At 45.0% G+C, this 21,831-nt stretch overlaps 1 protein-coding gene across 1 annotated transcript; it reads left to right on the top strand.

The window, feature by feature from the left end:
• The first annotated feature begins 5,805 nt into the window (after positions 1 to 5,805).
• atp11b (ATPase phospholipid transporting 11B) lies at positions 5,806 to 21,656 on the top strand. The gene is made up of 27 exons (XM_019884476.1): positions 5,806 to 6,193; positions 8,787 to 8,903; positions 9,297 to 9,386; positions 10,403 to 10,483; positions 10,705 to 10,812; positions 11,087 to 11,215; positions 13,475 to 13,578; positions 13,651 to 13,698; positions 13,854 to 13,918; positions 14,487 to 14,568; positions 14,866 to 15,016; positions 15,475 to 15,672; positions 15,903 to 16,061; positions 16,157 to 16,344; positions 16,417 to 16,485; positions 16,775 to 16,848; positions 17,071 to 17,174; positions 17,336 to 17,517; positions 17,816 to 18,019; positions 18,157 to 18,310; positions 18,554 to 18,778; positions 18,890 to 18,949; positions 19,522 to 19,649; positions 19,759 to 19,897; positions 20,500 to 20,523; positions 21,300 to 21,365; positions 21,531 to 21,656. The coding sequence occupies exons 1-27, from the start codon at positions 6,167 to 6,169 to the stop codon at positions 21,636 to 21,638; spliced, it is 3,084 nt and encodes a 1,027-aa protein (XP_019740035.1). The 5' UTR covers positions 5,806 to 6,166; the 3' UTR covers positions 21,639 to 21,656.
• The last annotated feature ends 175 nt before the right edge of the window (positions 21,657 to 21,831 follow it).

The following is a 21,831-nucleotide window of genomic DNA, read 5'->3' as shown; positions in this document are numbered from 1 at the left end:
CCCTGCCCCCCACCCCCTACCCTCACTTGTAGATAAACTACAACTGACTGACTGGTATGTAAAGCGCAAATCTGGGACATTCGTCAGACTGCAGCCGAGAGTTCAACATTTTAGCTTTTAAGGATTTCCAAGTCATTTCCAAAGTGGATCTGACGCACATTTCCTTTTGTAAAATTGACTTGGAATTTCCGAGTGAGCAAACAGACGCAGCGAGTCCAAAAACGAAGCGTTTTATGTGCCAGTTTCAAGGGAAGATGCAAGCAAAGCACATAGGTGGTGGGAGATCCTTCCTCATCCAGTCAGATGAACGACCAAAAACAACCAAAGGAGTTCATCAGGGCCAAAGAAGCGACGTCTGGCCCATTTCGACCTGCGACTGCCAAGGACGACGTTTGCACACATGGCGTGTTGACGCGAGCTCGCATTCAAGAGATCCCACTCACTGCTCCAGAGGGACAATATCACTTCTGCACAGACAGGGACTTATACACGACGACCTATCTTTGCAATGCGTGCGAGTGTGTGTGTGCGGCTGCAGGTGTGCATTACGTGTGTGTGTGTGTTGGGGGGCGGGGGGGTGAAAATTCTCTCCTGGTGCTGGAGCAGAACAAACAGGGATTAGAGCCACACCAGCATGCAGGTAGAAACAACTCCTAGTTGGTCGACTAGGACACACACATACACACACACACACACACACACACACACACACACACACACACACACACACACACACACCGGGCCACACAACGCACAAGCAGCCAGCTGCGGGGGCTTACATGATGTCAGGGCCATTAAAGTCATGTAGCAAGAGAGGCGAGACACGCAGATGAAAGGCTCGTCATTGAAACAGAGACAACTCAGTGGAGGACTTGGAAGCGCTGATGGACGGACAGGTTTACACCCTCGAGGCTCGCAGGCCGCCCGGGCGCATGCGCAACACGGGAGAAGAGACTTGACGCCACGCTCTGATAGGCGATCGTTTCTTCTCACATTGGGTTTTATTGTGAAAAACCGCACGAAAAAAGAACGTGACCGTCCGTCTTCGGATTTGTGCAAACTTGGAGGGGTTCATCTGGAGGCTTTCCAGATAACAGTGGCACAAATATTTGCAGTTCCACGTGCAAAGGTGTGACCTTGCCCCATCTTTGGTTCTCGTATCGGGCACCCGCAGCGGCTCCTCTTGTTGTCTGTTTCAGAGGGAGGAAATTTCATCTGTGCTGTATGTTGCACATTTGACAGGAAAGTTGTACTTGATACTTGATCACACACGCCAATCCAAATGTTGAGCAGCGGAAAACGACTTGGGCCATCATCGGCTCAACCTTGGACCGACATGTCCATCTGCTCCAAGACGAACATGTTTCGAGCGTGTCCGGACACATCGAGACACACCAATCAACAGCAGCTGCTTTCTTGTCTCTCCCAAGTTGAGGAGACACAGAGAGGATCGAGGGGCCCCAAAAAAGCCAAGGTCACGTGGGCCCAGTGTTACTATAGCAACAGCAAACACACGCACACGATATTCCCCCGGACACATGTTGTGAGACTCGCAGTTGCCATGGTAACTCGATACAAACACATCCCTCCTGGCTCTTACATGGACAAGATTGAAGGTCATTTTGAAATATTCAAACGCCGACACTTGCGAAACACGGGAATGTTTCTCTTGACAAGTTTAGAACATTTGAGGGAGCAAGTGTCAATTTGTTTCTATGCGTCCATGTTGAGTATATTTACCTCATTCTCAACTCAGCCGTATTTGGAGAGCACTTAAAAAACAACCAGCGCTGTATACAAAATGCTGCACGCGGAGCAGTCCAACCAAGTCTCATGCTGAGTCAAAAGCCAAAGAATAAAAAATGAGTTTGAAGACGAGTTTTAAAGATGGGCAGCGTTCAGGGGCGGAGGACCTCAGAGGTGGGGGGGAGGCCACGTCAAGATTTGAAAACAAATCCTAGGATCTTCAAAAGAACTCAAAAATGTATCGGGAGCCGGTGAAGAAATCGTGTACTGCAGCACTGAGGTCAAGGAGTTGGGTGACAAAAAAATAGAGGCCATCATGCCCCCCGCCCCCCCTCGCGCAAGGTGTAATTCCGCAAAATGACCTCAAGAGGGAGACTAACACCATACATCAGGGGTCCCCAACCTTTTTTGCCCCACGGACCAGTTTATGTCAGACAATATTTTCAGGGACCGGCATTTAAGGTGTGGCGGAAATAATAATAACAAAATAATATGGTATGAGCTGCATGAAAACTGTGGTGTTTTCGAAATATAATAATAAACACAAGGAGCGTCTAATCTGGCCGCAAAACACTTCAAAGTGCATGAAAATGACAACTCACCACAGCCCCGAGCTTGATTTTCTGCAACTAGACGGTCCCATCTCGGGGTAATCGGAGACAATGACACCTCAAGTGTGTGGTTTTTGTCCAGTCTACTTCGTAATTTTCTTTTAGTTGCCGTTGCTGCAGAAATCCCCGGCCTCACAGGTAGGATGTCGGAAATAGCAACAGTGCTATTGTGGCGATCTCAGAGTATTCAGCCATAACTTTAATCCAGTTGTCTCGAACGTACTTTTAAGGCCGCCTTCATTTGCGATCTCCAGCAGTTGTTTGTCCTCATTTTGCGAGCTCAGGCGTTTTGTTTTTAGCGTAATCGGTCACGTGAAGGAGAAGCGTGGCTTGACGTGTGTCAAGTGTGACACAGACGGATGACAATGGAGAATCCGGTAATTTTTCAAAATAAAACATCTTTCGTATTCCGAAATAAATAAAACGGAATTAAGGCAAGTTCTTTCTGTGCGGCCCGGTACCAAACGCACTGCGGACCGGTAACGGTCCGCGGACTGGCGGTTGGGGACAGCTGCCATACATATATGACGTTTCGATCCCTTCCCACATCTGGAGGCACACCGATTGCCAAAACAAATTGGACATCATTTTAAGATCGTTTCAAGACAAAGACCAAAGAGGCCGCCGTCCCCCCCAAGACTGAGGCTAATGACCAATTGGCATTTGGCCCACCATCTCGTCTCGAAGCCACTCCATTCATTTTCTAAATTGCTCTTAGGCCGGAGCACTATTTCAGCTCTGCTCCGCGGAGCCCAGTTCCCCAGAGAGAGAGAGATGTGAATTCTAATGCAACCAGACATTAATATCCACACATACAAAATGGAATCCAAAAGCCGGACCATTACGGAGGCACGGGAAGTCTACATTGAGATGGAGAACTTGCCCTTAAGCCTATTTATACTAATCAGGGTAGCTGGCGGTAATGATTGAAAGCCACTTAGTGCTGGGGTATTTACAAAGAGGATCAGCCATGGTTAAACAGGCCTGAGGGATTAACTCTGTCCAATACTGTACACACTGACCAAGAGTGCATAGCGGACATCCATCATACGGCCATTTTTGAGACTGCTTGTCGTGATTAGAGAGTTGCAGGTGACCTGGCGTCTCACCCTTTTGCAAGAAGCAGGGAACACCCCGGATAAGTCGCCGGAGGGCACATGCACACAGCCGTGGACACTCGCATTCACAATATATATATATTTTTTAAATGCAACGGGTTTTTCAAGGTTAGCAAAGTACCTGTAGCTCAAAAAATTAATGCTAATTTAAGGAGCAACATTTTTTTGAAGAAGAAGAAGAAGAAACTTTCTGACATGACATGTTTGGCAACGCTTTTCCAGCGGACAACCCACCCATCTTGAGTAGCTGGACCGTCCGCCCTGAGCGGAACTTTGAACGCCTCGCACTGCATCCAGTCTGAGGTGTTGCCCGCTGAGTCATCCAACCACCAATGATGACTTGCATTCATTTCACTTCGACTTTTGTACACAAAAACAAAGTTAAAATGGCAACCAACTGTGCAGCCCGTCCAAATCCAATGTTGAACCCAATCTGATGGGTCAAAATAAGTCACCCAGCTGCCTAGCGTGTGAATTAGCAAACAACTCATCTTTTTTTTTTTTTTTTTTTGCAAAGCAATTTTCTGTCATTTTTAAAACTAGGGTTTTATTTTATTCCAACACAATGTCATGAATAATTCCATTTGGTGACAGCCCTCAACGAGCACTTGTAAAATGACGGCATCGTTTTGGAATACAACTCTGGGAATGCAGCCAGGCATGACTTGGGAACTTGCCATCCATTTCTCTGACAGACATGCACGTGCTTTAAAAGCACACAGCAGAATTTCAACAAGCAGTCACTGCAACGTGAGCACACGACAATATCAGCCTATTCTTGAAATATGAAATAACTGCTTATTTCACATATGGGACGAGAAGGCACTCTCATTCTCTGTTCAAATTCATCCTTGAAGTGTTTACCGGTCCACTTCTTCTATGCATGCCAAACACAGTCCATCCATTGATGAAACTTGCTCGGTGCAACAGAGCACATTATTGCCGGGCACAAAAAAAAAAAAAAAAGGGCCTTCTCCAACATTTTCCCCACGATAAAAATTCAAAGTAAGATGATTGACCCCGTTGGAGAGTTCAAACGCTTGTCAATATAGTCCTATAGATGTCCATTTTATCCTGTCAAGAGTCACAGATGTCGCAGTCGTCGTGGTTTTACGGGGTTATGTAAATCAGCGTAACAGAGATTAGCAAACGGCAGTCACGTGCGAGTAACTGCTGATTTTAGGACTCACGTCCCAACACAGACAGATAGCGGATTAAGCACAGGATTTGCGGAGTCAATCTGGCCTGTAAAGATGCTGCTTCTGCATCAACTCGGCATAAAGTGGAGAGGAAAAAAAACACACACACAATACGAAAAATAACAGCGGCTATTGAATGTAGCTGATACTTGGTTGAGCTCAGGAGCTCACGTTTGCAAATATGTGAATTGTGCAGGTTTTACACCGCCGCTTGTAAGGCAGAAGGAATATGTAATTTCACAAAATTTGTGGTAAAACGCGGTCAAATTCGGATTCAAATGTAGAACACACGAATCATATCCCATCATGACCGATTGTAGTCTTGACTTTTCTATAAGCTTCTTGTTTGCTTTCAAAACTTAGCTTGTAGCAGACGCGTGCACATTTTCAGCATGATGTCCCTGATCCACTGGTGAAAGGACACTTTGATCCTCTCCTCTTTCATCTATAACTGCATCAAACAACAAAGAGAATGCACAAAAGTGGTTAAGATTGAATGACTGTCTGTGTCTTATGTGCTGTGTTGTATTATTTTGCTGTTGTGTTATTATGACTTCAAGATGGCGCCGCGAGAGTGAGCGAAAGAGCCTTTGCAGCAGCTCCGATACTTTTTGTTCTTCCTTTCATAACTTTGCTGCTGTAAATTGGGAATTTCTCCATCGTGGGACAAATAAAGGTTTTCTTATTGTTATTCTTATATAACTTTTCAGGCAGGGCCAGATAAACTATGGAAAAGCAGCAACATGGCGTCACACGAACAAGGAGAATTAACGACAACGATGCAACAGATTGGAAGACGCCACCCAGATATCCCCCCTCCCGGAGGGGCCTTACTGACGAAAACGGTTTCAATCAATGAATTAACTTTCAACTTTTCTTTTTGCAGAGCATTTTTCATACAACAAAGCAGCTCAAAATGCTTTACGTAAAATCAATGAAATAATATCTTCCACACGTGCGTACACACACACTCGCAATTTTAAAACCACAGACAAATGAAGAAACTCTGAGGAAACGCTACCCGACAGTCACAATTTCCTCGGGCCCTCTGCACGTCCAGTCAGGGAGTTTTTTTTTTCTGTCGACCGACAGGGGTCGCTGCAAGGCTGCCTGGAGTGCCTTAGACGGCGCAGAGCGGCGCTGGAGCTGCAAGTGGAAACGAAACAGCAGCCGCGCAGCGCGCTACTGTAGAAGACAAGCCCACAGAAGAGATGTAGCGTAGCTTTGCTGGGACTTCGTGTGCTCAGTCGTCTCTGGCTCTTTTACGGCGGAGCATTTTGGCCGAATCTCAGCGCAAAATGGGACGAGCCGCTTGTATATTTTGCACCACGACGCAGTGTGAATGTGTCGCGTAATGCGATCGCGAGGAGGAGTTGCCTTTTGGGGGGGAAACGTTGATGTTGTGGGACGCTTTTCGCCGCGGAGTAGCTAGTTGCTAGTGCTGGCTAGCGGCTGTTGCGGCTACTCGGGACGTCTTTTTTTTTTCGCAAGGATGCTCCGATGGATACGACAGCAGCTGGTAAGAGTTCTTTTCTGCAACGTTCTCAGGGTGTTCACTGCAAAGTGCATTTGAGATTTGTCACTTGAATGACGGGTGACGGTAGCCAACAAAAAATGTGGACGAACTTTAGTTGGGCAATTTGCTTAGCTAGCCTTGCCAGATAGCTCTTGTGGATGATGTGTCCAAAAAAAAAAACGTCGATCCAAAATAATCCAGCCAGCTAGCAAACGTCAAATTGGTGAAAACGAGAAGACAATGCAGTCAAATAGACAGTCGGGTGTTAGCGTTGAGTTGACTTCCGACTGGCATTAAGTTGAGACGCACTGGCAGACCGGCTGGTTCATTTGCTCAACTTGTGCGAAGTCAGTTTGAAGTTGGTTTGGGTCCGTTGCCGTTTTGTACGATTCGCCCTTGTGCCAAGAAGAAACAACAGTTAGTTTTGATGACGCGGCGACCCAGATCATCCTCCTCTTTCATGTTGAATAATTACCGCTTAGTTTGACTCGTAGCGTTACAATTCTTGTCTCTTCTGTGGTTTTGTGCTATGACTTGCTACATATTTGCGGGCTTTGACTGCTCGGGTGAACGCATCATTTCCATACTTAACATATACTACTTTCCAACTGTCTTTTTTTTAACGAAGATTTTATTTGTGACGTTGCGCATTCATGGAAAGCAAAGAACATTCGACTTCTCTCATGAGCTTTGTTCTCAACGGTGTACGCTCAAAACACGAATTTTTCCTCGTACAATAATAAACCGGGCTCGAGACTAAATTTTCGTACTGGCTAACTACATGTATTTTTTTTTTTCTTTGTCGTAACAGCGCAAAAGTTGGACGCACCTAAATTAACCGCTGCATCACATTCAACGCTGCAGTTTTGTCGTGTTTATACATGTATTTATTTTGTTCTAAATAAATGGGTACCTGTCTTTTTAAAGTAACTATTGACTGGTGAATGATTTACTAAAACGTGGTCATAATAAAATAATTAATTTGAATCACAAGACTGCGAATTTACTCAAAGCTGCTGGTGCTAAAGGTGCTCCGAGTTAGACGGTTAGCGAGGACTTTTGAACACTTCCGTCCTTAACATTCAAGAAGTCAATCGTTCTTATCATCCACAGCTATTTCCACTCGATATCTGATGGGCAAAGGCCTGTCCCCGTAACCCATTTTTAGGGTTGATATATTTTCACAGAAACTATCACGATGAATGATTATATCGTTGTTGTTTTTTTTATGCTCCTGAAACTATGATAAGCCATCGTAACGGGAGCAAATAACATCTGATTCTCAAGAATATGAAACACTGGCATTAAGTTGTAGAACAAGAAACTAAATGTAAGTATAACAGACTCAGGCTCTAGTTAAAATGGCACTTATTAGCAAATATTAAACATTTCGTAACTTGGTATTGAGCGTCGTTGGACTTGTCCCATCATATTGATGGCTCTTGATGCAGAACTGTAGTCCTCGTAGCTCTGTTCAAGAGTGACTCAGCAGTCATTTCACCAGATGTGGTTTTTCCGTTTGCACTTCTCACTTCCCGGCACCTGACGTTTGAAATAATGGCTCGATTGCAGTTTCCTATTTCTGTCAAACCTGGTCGATGTCGACTCTTCACTTTCAGTGCCGTACGTTAGTTTGTGACCAGTGACAGACTGTTTTGCTTGGGAAGGGGTCACCGTTTCCAACCTAATTTGACCTCTCAGCAAAAAAAAAAAAAAATCGACATACTTAACAGGCTGAAACAACATCCGTGGCAAAGATAACAAACGGCTCGGCTGAAAAGCAGTGTTATGAAGCCACATATGAGCAATGTTGCGCCTTTGACAGCGGCGGCTCCACCGGGCCACATGAGCCACGACTTGCCCTGAATATTCATCATACAAGACCAGAAGTGTCACTGATTGTCATGTTTAAAATCTTTATACTGTATTATTTAAGACGAAGAAAACTTCTGTGTCGTTAATTTTTTTTTTCAGTTTTTTTTTTCAGACAATTTTTCCAGTTAAAAAAAGAGAATATTGAATGTTTTCTGATCTTTACATCTTTTTCAAGCCACACCTTTGGAAGGATTTAACATGTGCGTGTGAATGTGTACATCAGGGGTGTCCAAACTACGGCTGTTGGGCTATTTGTTTTTTTTTTTTTGTGTCTTTTCCAGTTCAAGATATCCGTGCCAAGTACAGTATGCCATGTATGGTTTGTGAACCTGGGTCAAAAACAACAACCCCAAAAAAACTAAAAACACTTATTGGTCCGATTTGTAAAAAGTGTCGGTGAGACCTGATACACACACACACACACACACACACACACACACACACACATGATTAAGCATGCATAATAGAGACACAATGGTGTACATGATTAAAATGATCTGTGAAAAGTCATCCCACTCTGGACCCCGTCTCGTGCCTCTTGTTTGATCGAGCGCCGCTCTTTGATACCATTCCAAGTAACTGGATTGGAATCGATGCGGTCCTCAGGAAACTATGCGATGACAACTGTGATTCAGGAATGTTCTCGTCCATGTCTTTTTACAAGTTTTTGGGTTCATCTTTCCTCTGCTCTCCATTCTCCTTCTACCCCTTCCACCTGCAGGGCTTTGACCCGCCCCACCAAAGCGACACCAGGACGGTTTATGTCGCAAACCGCTTCCCGCAGCACGGTCACTACATACCTCAACGTTTTGCCGACAACCGAATCATATCATCAAAGGTACGATTGCTTAAATCGTAACAGTCCGATGGCCGCTCTCTTGTCGTTGTCCCAATTCTGGCCTCGTGTCTACATAGACGTTAGAATCGGTCGCTGATAACGAGAGATGCCAAATTTGGTCCTCTTTTCTCGCGGGCGCTTCACCATCTGTTCTGGGGAGGGTGAAAATGTTCCGGAGATGATGAGGCGGCAGACTGATCGCATGCATTAGAGTTTAGCAGCCATCTTAGGTTGACTTGAACTTGTTAGCGGGCTAATCATTTTCCTGACGTTATTGTTTTACCTGAATGTGACTTCTGAGTGCCAAAAGAGAGGGAAGTCCTTTCCTTATACTTTGCCTTGTGTTTCGTGTTCAGTGGTGCACCGCTAAGTATTTGTCTCTTTCTATTGCAGTACACCATTTGGAATTTTGTCCCAAAGAATCTGTTCGAGCAGTTCAGAAGGATAGCCAACTTTTACTTTCTCATCATCTTCCTCGTACAGGTAAACGCGCGCACATTCATGATAATACATATTTTAAAAAATATTTTGTCCCATGAACTCTGGCAAGCAACAAGTGACGGAACAATTTGATATCCATGGGGGGTAGAAGTAATTGCAACCCCCCCCCCCCAAAAAAAAATGCTGCACCCTCACAATAAGTAAAAAATGGAGCTTTACAAGTGTCCTTAAGCATGACCACATCACTCAGCATCAGTCCGCCGGCTCGAGTGAGATTTGGTTCACAAGTTGTCAGAGCGCTCCTCAGTTACGTTGTGAAGCCCCAGCAATGGACTCGACTCTTTCTAAAAGGCTATTTTCACCCACTCGACTTGTCAGTGAAGCTTAGGTCATATTTGCCGCACGGAGTAAAAAAGGCCCCCTTTGTATCTTGACATTGTGGAAAGACAAATCTTCCAATTTCTTTTTTTTTTTTTTTTTTTTAAATGGGCAGGGACGGATAACTCGATCCACGCCGATGCTTTTCAGCCCGAGGCCAATTGACATCGGATCACGGATGCAATGTTTTTTTTTTTATCTGCCTTGAATTCACGCAGGGTTCAGATGTGTCTTTTTGTGGCCATTATTTATCTTGAAACAGAGATGACATAACACAGAAACATGGCATTGATATTGTGACACCATCAAGGTCGTTTGTGTGTATTTATCTATTGATGAATGTGTGGACCGTATATCTATGAACAGTAGAGATGTACATTTGTTTATTGGGCAAAAAAAGAATGGCCGCTTCACCGATGACTCAGAAACAGGCCCTTTTCCAAAATAATTTGGATTATGGCCAAGAAAGGATTCAAAACGACGCATTTGTCTTGTTGATGGTTGATGTCAGCGTGCAGCACGTTCCTCTTTTATTTAAAGTCATTTTTTTCACATCTCCTCGACCCTCTTTGCAATGACAAATGCAAATTCCAAATGCAAGGCAGTTAGTCTAGTTTTACTGCACCAGTCAGGAAAATGAATAAATTTTTTGAGCATGTTTACTCTCTTTGTCTTTCCAGTTAATGATTGACACACCGACTTCCCCCGTCACGAGCGGTCTGCCCCTTTTCTTTGTCATCACAGTAACGGCCATCAAACAGGTGACAACTTCTGCCTCGTGGCTTCCCTTTTGCCGCGTCGAAAACGCAGAGCGACTGTAACAACTCAACACAGTGCGCTTGTTGTCGTATGTGCGCTAGCTAGCTGGAATTATTCTGTTGCAAAACGCTTTCATGATCGGTGTCGCGTTTGTCAGTATCCAAACCATCTTTCATTAGCGCCGCTTGGATCTGTTGCAAAATCTGATTTGATGCCTTGACAGGGCTACGAGGACTGGCTGAGACACAAGGCCGACAACGAGGTGAACGGCGCCCCTGTGTTTGTTGTCCGCAGTGGAAGCCTGGTCCAGACAAGATCCAAGAACATCCGGGTATAAAAGGGAAACGGTCACCTCCGAAAATGTTGGCAAGGAGCATTGTAAACAGCCCAGGAATTCTTGTCGAAATCATGTGGCCCGTGTCAAATTTAATTTTTTTAGTATTATATATATTATTTTGTCATGTCGCGGGCCACTGAGAAATGGGTGGCGAGCCACAAATGCCCCCCGAGCCATCAGTTGGACACCCCTGATCTAACGCGTGCACTCGGAGTACAGCGTCCATACACGCAGGTCCCAATGTGTGCTTTCTGGGCTGTTTGCGCAGGTGGGGGACATCGTACGCGTCGCTAAAGATGAGACCTTTCCGGCCGATCTGGTGTTGCTGTCATCAGACCGTTCGGAGGGCACCTGTCACATTACCACTGCCAGCCTCGATGGAGAGACGAATCTCAAGGTGTGTGTGAAGACGCCGCTGCCTTGCGGGGAAGTGGGATTGTGTGAGAAAATGATGAACGGGCTGTCGGCTGTTGATTGTGGTTGCGTTCCGTATTCTCCGTTGTCCCAAAGTGTGGCTATTGCATAAAGGTGACCTTTTTTTGGGTTCTTGTAAAAACAAGGCCTCCATTCTGGTAAACATCTACCAGATACATTTTTGACAAATTTTCATCGTTTCGTTTGCACCCTTGTATATTACTCTCCCCACAATTTTGGATGATTTTTTTTTTTTTTTTTTGAGAGAGAGAAAAAAAAATATTTGCGAGAAATTACATGTGTCTTTTTGTGGCCATTATTTATCTTGAAACAGAGATGACATAACACAGAAACATGGCATTGATATTGTGACACCATCAAGGTCGTTTGTGTGTATTTATCTATTGATGAATGTGTGGACCGTATATCTATGAACAGTAGAGATGTACATTTGTTTATTGGGCAAAAAAAGAATGGCCGCTTCACCGATGACTCAGAAACAGGCCCTTTTCCAAAATAATTTGGATTATGGCCAAGAAAGGATTCAAAACGACGCATTTGTCTTGTTGATGGTTGATGTCAGCGTGCAGCACGTTCCTCTTTTATTTAAAGTCATTTTTTTCACATCTCCTCGACCCTCTTTGCAATGACAAATGCAAATTCCAAATGCAAGGCAGTTAGTCTAGTTTTACTGCACCAGTCAGGAAAATGAATAAATTTTTTGAGCATGTTTACTCTCTTTGTCTTTCCAGTTAATGATTGACACACCGACTTCCCCCGTCACGAGCGGTCTGCCCCTTTTCTTTGTCATCACAGTAACGGCCATCAAACAGGTGACAACTTCTGCCTCGTGGCTTCCCTTTTGCCGCGTCGAAAACGCAGAGCGACTGTAACAACTCAACACAGTGCGCTTGTTGTCGTATGTGCGCTAGCTAGCTGGAATTATTCTGTTGCAAAACGCTTTCATGATCGGTGTCGCGTTTGTCAGTATCCAAACCGTCTTTCATTAGCGCCGCTTGGATCTGTTGCAAAATCTGATTTGATGCCTTGACAGGGCTACGAGGACTGGCTGAGACACAAGGCCGACAACGAGGTGAACGGCGCCCCTGTGTTTGTTGTCCGCAGTGGAAGCCTGGTCCAGACAAGATCCAAGAACATCCGGGTATAAAAGGGAAACGGTCACCTCCGAAAATGTTGGCAAGGAGCATTGTAAACAGCCCAGGAATTCTTGTCGAAATCATGTGGCCCGTGTCAAATTTAATTTTTTTAGTATTATATATATTATTTTGTCATGTCGCGGGCCACTGAGAAATGGGTGGCGAGCCACAAATGCCCCCCGAGCCATCAGTTGGACACCCCTGATCTAACGCGTGCACTCGGAGTACAGCGTCCATACACGCAGGTCCCAATGTGTGCTTTCTGGGCTGTTTGCGCAGGTGGGGGACATCGTACGCGTCGCTAAAGATGAGACCTTTCCGGCCGATCTGGTGTTGCTGTCATCAGACCGTTCGGAGGGCACCTGTCACATTACCACTGCCAGCCTCGATGGAGAGACGAATCTCAAGGTGTGTGTGAAGACGCCGCTGCCTTGCGGGGAAGTGGGATTGTGTGAGAAAATGATGAACGGGCTGTCGGCTGTTGATTGTGGTTGCGTTCCGTATTCTCCGTTGTCCCAAAGTGTGGCTATTGCATAAAGGTGACCTTTTTTTGGGTTCTTGTAAAAACAAGGCCTCCATTCTGGTAAACATCTACCAGATACATTTTTGACAAATTTTCATCGTTTCGTTTGCACCCTTGTATATTACTCTCCCCACAATTTTGGATGATTTTTTTTTTTTTTTTTGAGAGAGAGAAAAAAAAATATTTGCGAGAAATTACACGAACCCTCAAATTCCACGTACTGCATCCCTGACTTTAGAGCACAATTTTGAACCCCGCAGGCTGGAATTTCGAACCCCTGGAAGAAGCGCTATAGTTGACCAAAAAAAAAAAAAGCATCATCCCATCCTTGTACTTAAAAATGTCTCCTATTTATTTGTGTGTGTGTCATCGCCTCATGAAAAATTCCGATTTAAAAAAAAAAAAAAAATGAACTGAAGGTTGTTGTTGTTCGCCTATTCTTTGACAAATTTCTAAATGATTTGTAAACATTGTTCCTTAACTTGAACTTGAATCATACGTTGGCTCGCCTTTCCGAAAATATTCTCAACTTGAACCAGCTTTTGTGTGCCCATGTTTGCAGACGCACTTCTCGGTAGCAGAGACGGCCGTCTGTCAGTCGGTGTCCCAACTGGAGACCTTGCAGGCTGTCGTCGAGTGTCAGCAACCGGAAGCTGACCTCTACAGGTAATTGAACACACAAAACGATTCTGTCCCAAATCTTAGTCAACCCTTGCTAAAAGGCATTATCCTTCGCAGGTTTGTTGGTCGAATAACAGTGACTCACCACGGGGAGGACGTTGTCAGGTGAGATTTTCATTCATTTTCGTCTGACTGGTCAGGATTTTTTTTTTTAAATACAATTTTCACATGAATATTTATTTCCTAATGACAACAACATGTATACACGTCCATCTTTTTGTTCATTAACACTGTGGGACGTTGCTTCCGCTGTATGTCAGACCACTAGGTCCAGAAAACTTGCTGCTACGAGGGGCCAGGTTGAAAAATACCAAAGAGATATTCGGTGAGTCAAAGGCCTCGCTCAGTGCGATGTTTGACAGCGAGTTCAAGAGAGAGACCGTTTAAAACTCACAGCTCTGTCTTCGAGATTTGATACGGATAGATTGCTGCTCTGAACTAAATTATTGACAGTGTACCCTTGCTATTTGAAGGGGGGAAAGAGAGCCCCGCTGCACATAGCCAAAAATCAGTTCGTAATTGACGCCCCCAAAATGGAGGTTCTTACATGTAGATGCTAGCCGACGGCAGCAAATCATTAAAAAACGAAGAGGATCATGAAATACCCACACCCTGACAACTGCTTTCAGTCCTTCAATTATTTAACATCGACAAACCACCTTCTTATGAAACCCATCAATCGTATTAGCTGGCATATTAGCCTGAATAGCATGCTAGCACAAACGGACGTAGCTTCGCGCGTGGGCCAACACGTGTGCGCTAATACTTCACACAAACACTGTTAAGTCACTGAATACACTTTCTGGCATTTAAGCACACTCAGTATTAGCTTCACGAGCAATCTCACATTGTCCTTACGTAATACATTTAATCTCTGGTGTGTTTTACTGTAGGTGTTGCAGTTTATACGGGGATGGAGTCCAAAATGGCCCTCAACTATAAATGCAAGTCTCAGAAACGCTCTGCAGTGGAGAAGTGAGCATTTTTGTTGTCGAATTAGCCCCATTCCATTTCGGTGCATCTCCGTTATATATTGATCGGGAATATGGGATATTAAATAGCGTATTGGAATGAAAGTAGACCTTTTCCACAATGCCTAGGAACTGGTAAATGTCCATACAATGTGACAAAAATCGGTCATTCCATGTGTACTTGTGTCTTATACTCCCCCTCGATTTTGAATGATTTATTTTTTCAAGGGGAGAAAAATGCGTGTTATCCTAGAGAAATATTCGTCAGGTACGTGTTGTTAAATACATTTTCCCATATCAGATCAATGAATACCTTCCTAATCATCTACCTGGTCATCCTGCTGGTCGAGGCTGTCCTCAGTACCATTCTGAAATATGCCTGGCAGGCTGAGGACAAATGGGACGAGCCCTTCTACAACCAAAAGACCGATCAAGAGAAAAACAGCAGCCCGGTAAATTGTCCAAATGTCCTTTTGTCAGTTGGTGCAGATGACGCGCTCGCTACAAATATGACATCGAATGGGATATATTTGCCGTATTCTCTCTCACTTTTTAATTTTATTCATTTATTTATTTATTTATTTATTTTAAAGCATGAATAACCTTTTTTGCCTGCCGCGTTCACTTAAGATCAGATTTTCGGATGTGTGCGCTGTGTGATTGTTTTCGATGAGCTCTGAAGATTATGCATATGCGTGCATTTCATTTGTAGCGTGCATATTTATTCCACGAAATCATCAAATTAATGTCATTTTATTTTGTTGTTCCAGTGCAAGTCAGACTTGTACCATCATTGAATAAATCGAATGCTTACAACCATTCATTCGAATTCTTGCGCTCTTAACCGCTGACTGCCTTCTTTTTTTTCCCACTCAATGGAACACAAGTTGTCCCCATTTACGTCCTACAGATTTTGAAATTCATCTCAGACTTCTTGGCATTCCTGGTTCTCTACAATTTCATCATTCCCATCTCACTCTATGTTACTGTGGAGATGCAGAAGTTCCTTGGTTCCTTTTTCATAGGCTGGGATTTAGACCTGTACCATGAGGAGAGTGACCAGAAAGCTCAGGTCAACACCTCAGACCTCAATGAAGAACTCGGCCAGGTATGAAACAGACTGACTAAATGTATGTAATTGTAAATAAAGGCTAAATATAATTCAGAAGTGAATTAGCCAAAGCTAAAATATGTTTCTGCAAGCACAAACGGTGTCTTTCATTTTGTGTTGTAGATATGTCAGTTTACTTGCTTAACTGTGGAATCTTATATGTCGGACTTTTTTTTTTTTTTTTTTTTTTTTTGCCACACAGAAGGTCTGTGTTTTGTCTTTGACAGGTGGAATATGTGTTTACCGATAAAACGGGCACCTTAACAGAAAATGAAATGCAATTCCGGGAATGTTCCATCAATGGGATCAAGTATCGGGAAGTGAATGGCAAACTTGTGCCAGAGGGTCGAACTGACGATTCGCCAGATGGCTCGATGGCAAACTTGGTAAGATCGACTCTACAAAGGGCATACGTGTCTTGAATTTCAAATCCAAACATACACGTTCTTTTTTTTTTTTCCCTCCCCGCCCCCACCCTTAGGATGGAGAGGAATTGTTATTTCTCAAAGCGGTGTCATTGTGTCACACAGTCCAGATCAGCTACGACCAGCCAGACTGCCTCTCTGGCGCAGGAGATCCATTCTCCCACGTCAACGGATTTTCCTCCAATGAAATGGAATATTACGCTGCTTCACCAGATGAGAAAGCTTTAGTGGAGGCAGCGAAGAGGTAAAATTAAATCTTGGGTTGCCACTCCACACAATTTCTAACAGACGCCGTTTGCTTGTTTTGCATCCTTAGAATCGGTGTGACCTTTTCCGGGATCAGAGGCGACACAATGGAAATCAAAACGTTCGGCAAAGCAGAGAAGTAGGTTGTCACAACGTTTCGTGACCCGATTCATTCAGAATGTTGGTTGGACGTGCCCGCCGATGAGGTGCTTTAAATAACAAATCAATGAAAATAAAGTGGCAGATAATTGCGAAGTGGGAAGCAAAGGACACGTTTTTCCCCCCATTTCAGCCGGGGTAGTCGTGCACATTTAAGTTGAAGGGGTGGACACTTTTTTGAAGTTGTGTTGTACTTTTTCCTGCCCTGCCTAACGGCTGCAAATTAAAATGAGTGGTCATTCTTCTTCTTCTTCTTCTTACGTTTTCAGATATAAACTGCTCCATGTGTTAGAGTTTGATGCCAACCGCAGACGGATGAGTGTCATACTCGAGAGCCCTTCAGGTACCGGCAGTTTTTCTATTGTTGAAATGACGCCTATGCTGAGAAACAAAAGTCAAGATATTTTCCAAGTAATCGATGGCAGTTGAGGAAATGTCGATTATTTTTTTTCTTCGATATTTTAACATACGGATGAGGATTGTGAAGCGTAATCTCTTCATTTTCTGTGGAATGTTGAGTTGATGGATGCCTGCCTACCCTTTTTTGCTTTGATTCAACCTGGAGGTGGCAAAGTGCTGTTCACCAAGGGAGCAGAGTCGGCCGTTCTTCCTTTCGCCACTAGCGGTGAGATCGAAAAGACGAGAATTCACGTCGATGAGTTTGCCTTGGTGAGTTATGCGATGTTTCTTGTGACAATTGTCACATCGATACAAAAGGCAGTGAACAATGGCTACGCCGCACTCGGCACAAGCAATGAAATAAAAGCAACCTTGTCACAAGTGTATTCGCCCCTCCCAATTTTTCTTTCCTTTTCCCATCCCCGCTGCAGAGAGGGTTACGGACCCTGGTGGTCGCATGCCGCCACTTCAGTCCACAGGAGTATATTGAGGTGGACAGGCATTTGAACAGCGCCCGTACTGCGCTGCAGCAGAGGGAAGAGAGACTACAGCAGGCCTTTGGCTACGTTGAGAAAAACCTGCAAGTCCTCGGAGCGACGGGGGTGGAAGACAAGTACGGATTTCTTATCAACTTAACAAATTGACGCATCTCAAAGTGTCTCATATCGGATGCGATTGCCTTGTCATGTCATGGCACAACATTCACAGTGACCGCTGTTGACCCTTTTTTTTTTTTTTTTGGAGTGGAGGTGACAATGAGGGTTTTGTTTTGTTTTTTTGTTTTTTTTCCTGTAAAAACCGGGAGCGGCTCTCGAGGACCGGACTTGGCCCCGCCCCCGAGCTCAACCGATTGTCAAACCATTCTGTGCATTTCCGAACTGAAAGTCATTCTTGTGATCTTGTGTTGCCAGGCTCCAAGACAAAGTTCAGGAGACCATCGAGTCCCTGCGCCTAGCGGGAATCAAAGTGTGGGTGCTGACCGGCGACAAACACGAGACGGCGGTCAGCGTCAGCCTCTCCTGTGGTCACTTCCACCGAACCATGAACATCCTGGAGCTGCTGCAGCAACGCTCGGACAACGAGTGCGCCGAGCAGCTCCGCAGGCTGGCTCGAAGGTGACTTTTGTCTTCTGCTCCTTCCACGAAACGCGCGTCTTTACCGTTTAAAATTCTGGTCAACGGGGGATGATGCGCAGGGTGACTAATTTGGACTCCCAACTGCTTGTTTGCGCTTTGCTAACGTTGGTTCCTAGGATCAAAGAGGACCACGTCATCCAGCACGGACTGGTGGTGGATGGAGCCAGTTTATCTTTGGCTTTGAGGGAACATGAAAAGCTCTTTATGGAAGTTTGCAAAAACTGTTCGGCGGTGCTCTGCTGCCGCATGGCCCCGCTGCAGAAGGCCAAGGTAGCGACATTATGATTGTTATTTTGAACTCTGAGGATCATTGTTTGTTTGATTTTTTTTTTTGTATTTGCTGCTGCTTTCAGTAAATCAACACGTTCTTGCTTTTTATTTTTTTTTTTTAGTATTCAATATTTTTGTTTTATCCACTTAATTGATATTAAAAAAAAAAAGTTAGGAGAAACCCTTCATAAGGAAAGAATTGAACAATGAAATGTCAACTGTTTAAGATCCAGTGCAAAAAAGGGGTCGTCCCGCCTTTTTCAACTCTTGGCCTTTCCCGGTGTGGGAAGCGGCGCCCTGACGGCTCTTTCTGTCGCCGCAGGCATTATGGGAAAGGAAGGTCGGCAGGCCGTGAGAAACAGCGACTATGCAATTGCCAGATTTCGATTTCTGGCAAAACTACTGCTGGTCCACGGTCACTTCTACTACATTCGAATCGCCACACTTGTGCAATACTTTTTCTATAAGGTACGGTGAGTCCAAAGTGTTCCTTTTGGCGCTTCGCAGGCCGCTTATCATCGCCCCCCAAAAAGTTTTTTCAGTCGATTGAATGCAACGTTGCACTTCTTTCTTTTGCAGAATGTGTGTTTTATCACACCCCAGTTTTTATACCAGTTCTTCTGCCTGTTTTCACAGCAAGTAAGTTGTTGTTGTTTTTTTTTGTGCCCTTGATTGTTGTTGACTGCATGTTTATTTTTTTCATTTCTCTGTTGCGCAAGACCTGAAGTTCGCAACAACTTGAAGTTTATTTTTGTCAGGGTGCCTTCAAAAAGTGCGGCTGTTCTGTTTTGGATTTTGACTTTTGGGGTCAGCACAATAAACATTCTCAAACGCGCCTCAAAATAAGAAAGGGGCGGGCGGAGGGGGCTTGTCCGCATTCACTCGTTTATCTCAGAAAAATCCCCCCCCAGTTTGACACGCGAGCAAGCTGTTGATAATGCGCCCAAATGATTTTGAATCGATAGAAAAGGTGCGACGCGAAAGCCGGGGTCAGCACAATAAACATTCTCAAACGCGCCTCACAAAATAAGAAAGGGACGGGGGGAGGGGGCTTGTCCGCATTCACTCATTTGTCTCGAAAAATTCCCCCCCCCCAGTTTGACACGCGAGCAAGCTGTTGAGAATGCGCCCGAATGATTTTGAATCGATAGAAAAGGCGCGACGCGAAAGCTGAGTCATATGTTGACCTGCCGTTGCTGACTGTGTTCCAGACTCTGTATGACAGTGTTTATCTGACACTGTACAACATCTGCTTTACCTCACTGCCCATCCTGGTGTACAGTCTGTTTGAACAGCTTGTTCATCCACACGTCCTGCAGACTAAACCGGTTCTGTACAGGTACTCCACAGGGGACCCCCTCCACCCCCCACCCCACAGCGCACCGATCCACAGAGCTCGATTTATAGAAGAGTTGAAAATCCGTTCCCTGTCCCATGTTTTCTTTCAGAGACATCAGCAGGAACGCTCTGTTATCTTTCCGGACGTTCCTCTACTGGACGGCCTTGGGCTTCTGTCACGCTTTTGTCTTTTTCTTTGGCTCCTACACACTGATGGGCGAAGACACCACGCTGATGGGCAACGGGCAGGTGCGTGCTCGTGAAACTTTTTTTTTTTGGCTCGTTTTTTTGTCAGATCTCAAAAGTAGAAACCCCGAACTCCCACCCGGCACGAATGCGCTGAGCTTTTTCCTCCGGGTGTTGCTTCTCCTCCCTCCCGAGGGTCAATTAGAGCGCATGCAATGTTGATGTTGTGCAAACCCGCTTGGCATGATCCTCTGCGCTCACCCGCTCCTCCCGACCTCTCGATGTGTCGTGCTCCCTAATGGCATAGCGTTTCCGCGCATGCCATCCCGATATTGAATTAGTTTTGAGTTTTATAATCCGTCTCTGGGGGTCAATTAGAGCGCATGCAATGTTGATGTTGTGCAAACCCGCTTGGCATGATCCTCTGCGCTCACCCGCTCCTCCCGACCTCTCGATGTGTCGTGCTCCCTAATGGCATAGCGTTTCCGCGCATGCCATCTTGATATTGAATTAGTTTTGAGTTTTATAACCCGTCTCTGGTTTTTGGACATTTCATCTTGCCTCGGTTTGCAATTTGTGTCATCCTAACTGTTGCTGACTTTTCTCACTTATCTTCTCTTGCCATCTTTCATCGACTCCTGCCTTCATGCCGTGCATGTTTTCAGATCTTGCGAGCTAACAGGCAGCTGGTAAGCATCGGCTCTACAATTTGAAAGCTTTCTGCGTGGCGGGCGGCGCTCAATTAGGGACGACCCAGTTTTGTTTTGTTTTTTAAACAGGTGATCATTTGGTTTCCAGACACTGCAAATTATTTGAGCCAACTGTCACTGAACCCACGGGCGGCCCGTTGGGCGACGGGTTAGCACGTCAGCCTCCAAGTGCAGAGGTCGTGGGTTCGATTCCGGCCTCCCCGTGTGGAGTTTGCATGTTCTCCTCCGTGCCCGCGTGGCTTTTCTCCGGGTACTCCGCTTTCCTCCCACATTCCAAAAACATGCGCGGCAGGTTAATGGAACACTCGAAATTGTCCCTCGGTGTGATTGTGAGCGCCGATGGTTGTTGGTCTGTGTGCGCCCTGCGATTGGCGGGCAACCAGTTCAGGGTGTCCCCTGCCTACTGGCCCAAAGGCGGCTCGGATAGGCTCCGGCTAGCCCCCATCCCTTGTGAGGGTAGAGCGGATTAGAAAAGGGATGAACAAATCACAGAAAAGCTGCATTTACTCGACATTTAGATAGCCTCTGTATCCACATGGATCAGCAAGCAGTTGATTAACTTTTGGGTCAACATCTCTTCCTCAAGAGAAACTGCTGCATGGTCCGAGCAATGACGACGAGTTAAAGCTATAAGACGGGCATTTGCGTAACTCAAATCATTTATTTATTTTGTAGCAGGAAATAATGATCACATTTTGTAAACTGGAGATAAAAAGGACTCATTTTGTTTGTCGATTTTTATGTCACACCGACAGATGTTTGGCAATTGGACTTTTGGGACGTTGGTCTTTACGGTCATGGTCATCACTGTCACGTTAAAGGTAAACGCTTCAAAAATGTTTGCTCTTCGATTCAAGTGGTATTTTGCGCATGCGTACGTGCGCTTTGGCTTGGGGGGGCAAATCCTCAAAGCATTGTTTGTTTTGTAACCCGTCGATATGAACGTTTCACACCTTTATCGCCCCGTCTGCTTGAACTCGTAACAGCTGGCATTGGAGACTCACTTCTGGACATGGATGAACCATTTTGTGACGTGGGGCTCAATTGCCTTCTACTTCATCTTCTCTCTCTTCTACGGAGGAATCATCTGGTAAGAAAAGTCCTGACATCCAAAGTACTTTATCATCGTCAGCCGAGAACCGTTTGCATACCGGCTGATGAGAGGCTGTCACCATCCACCGTTCATCGAAATTGTTTGTTAACGGTGTAGAATACAAATATTGTCAGTTCCTTCTCAGTCACCATTTGTTTTTGTTCACATTGTTCCCCTCACACACAATTTACGAA

Source organism: Hippocampus comes, unplaced genomic scaffold, assembly GCF_001891065.2.
Source record: "Hippocampus comes isolate QL1 unplaced genomic scaffold, H_comes_QL1_v1.1 scaffold90, whole genome shotgun sequence".
NCBI lineage: Eukaryota > Metazoa > Chordata > Actinopteri > Syngnathiformes > Syngnathidae > Hippocampus > Hippocampus comes.
This window is presented reverse-complemented; position numbering and strand designations above follow the sequence as displayed.

What these genes read in the sequence shown, in the direction of transcription:
- atp11b (XM_019884476.1), top strand. Translation starts at nt 6,167, where the DNA reads ATGCTCCGATGGATACGACAGCAGCTG. An exon ending in AAGAGAAAAACAGCAGCCCG is followed by an intron (nt 15,017 to 15,474) that starts GTAAATTGTCCA and finishes TACGTCCTACAG; the next exon opens with ATTTTGAAATTCATCTCAGA. An exon ending in ACGTCGATGAGTTTGCCTTG is followed by an intron (nt 17,175 to 17,335) that starts GTGAGTTATGCG and finishes TCCCCGCTGCAG; the next exon opens with AGAGGGTTACGGACCCTGGT.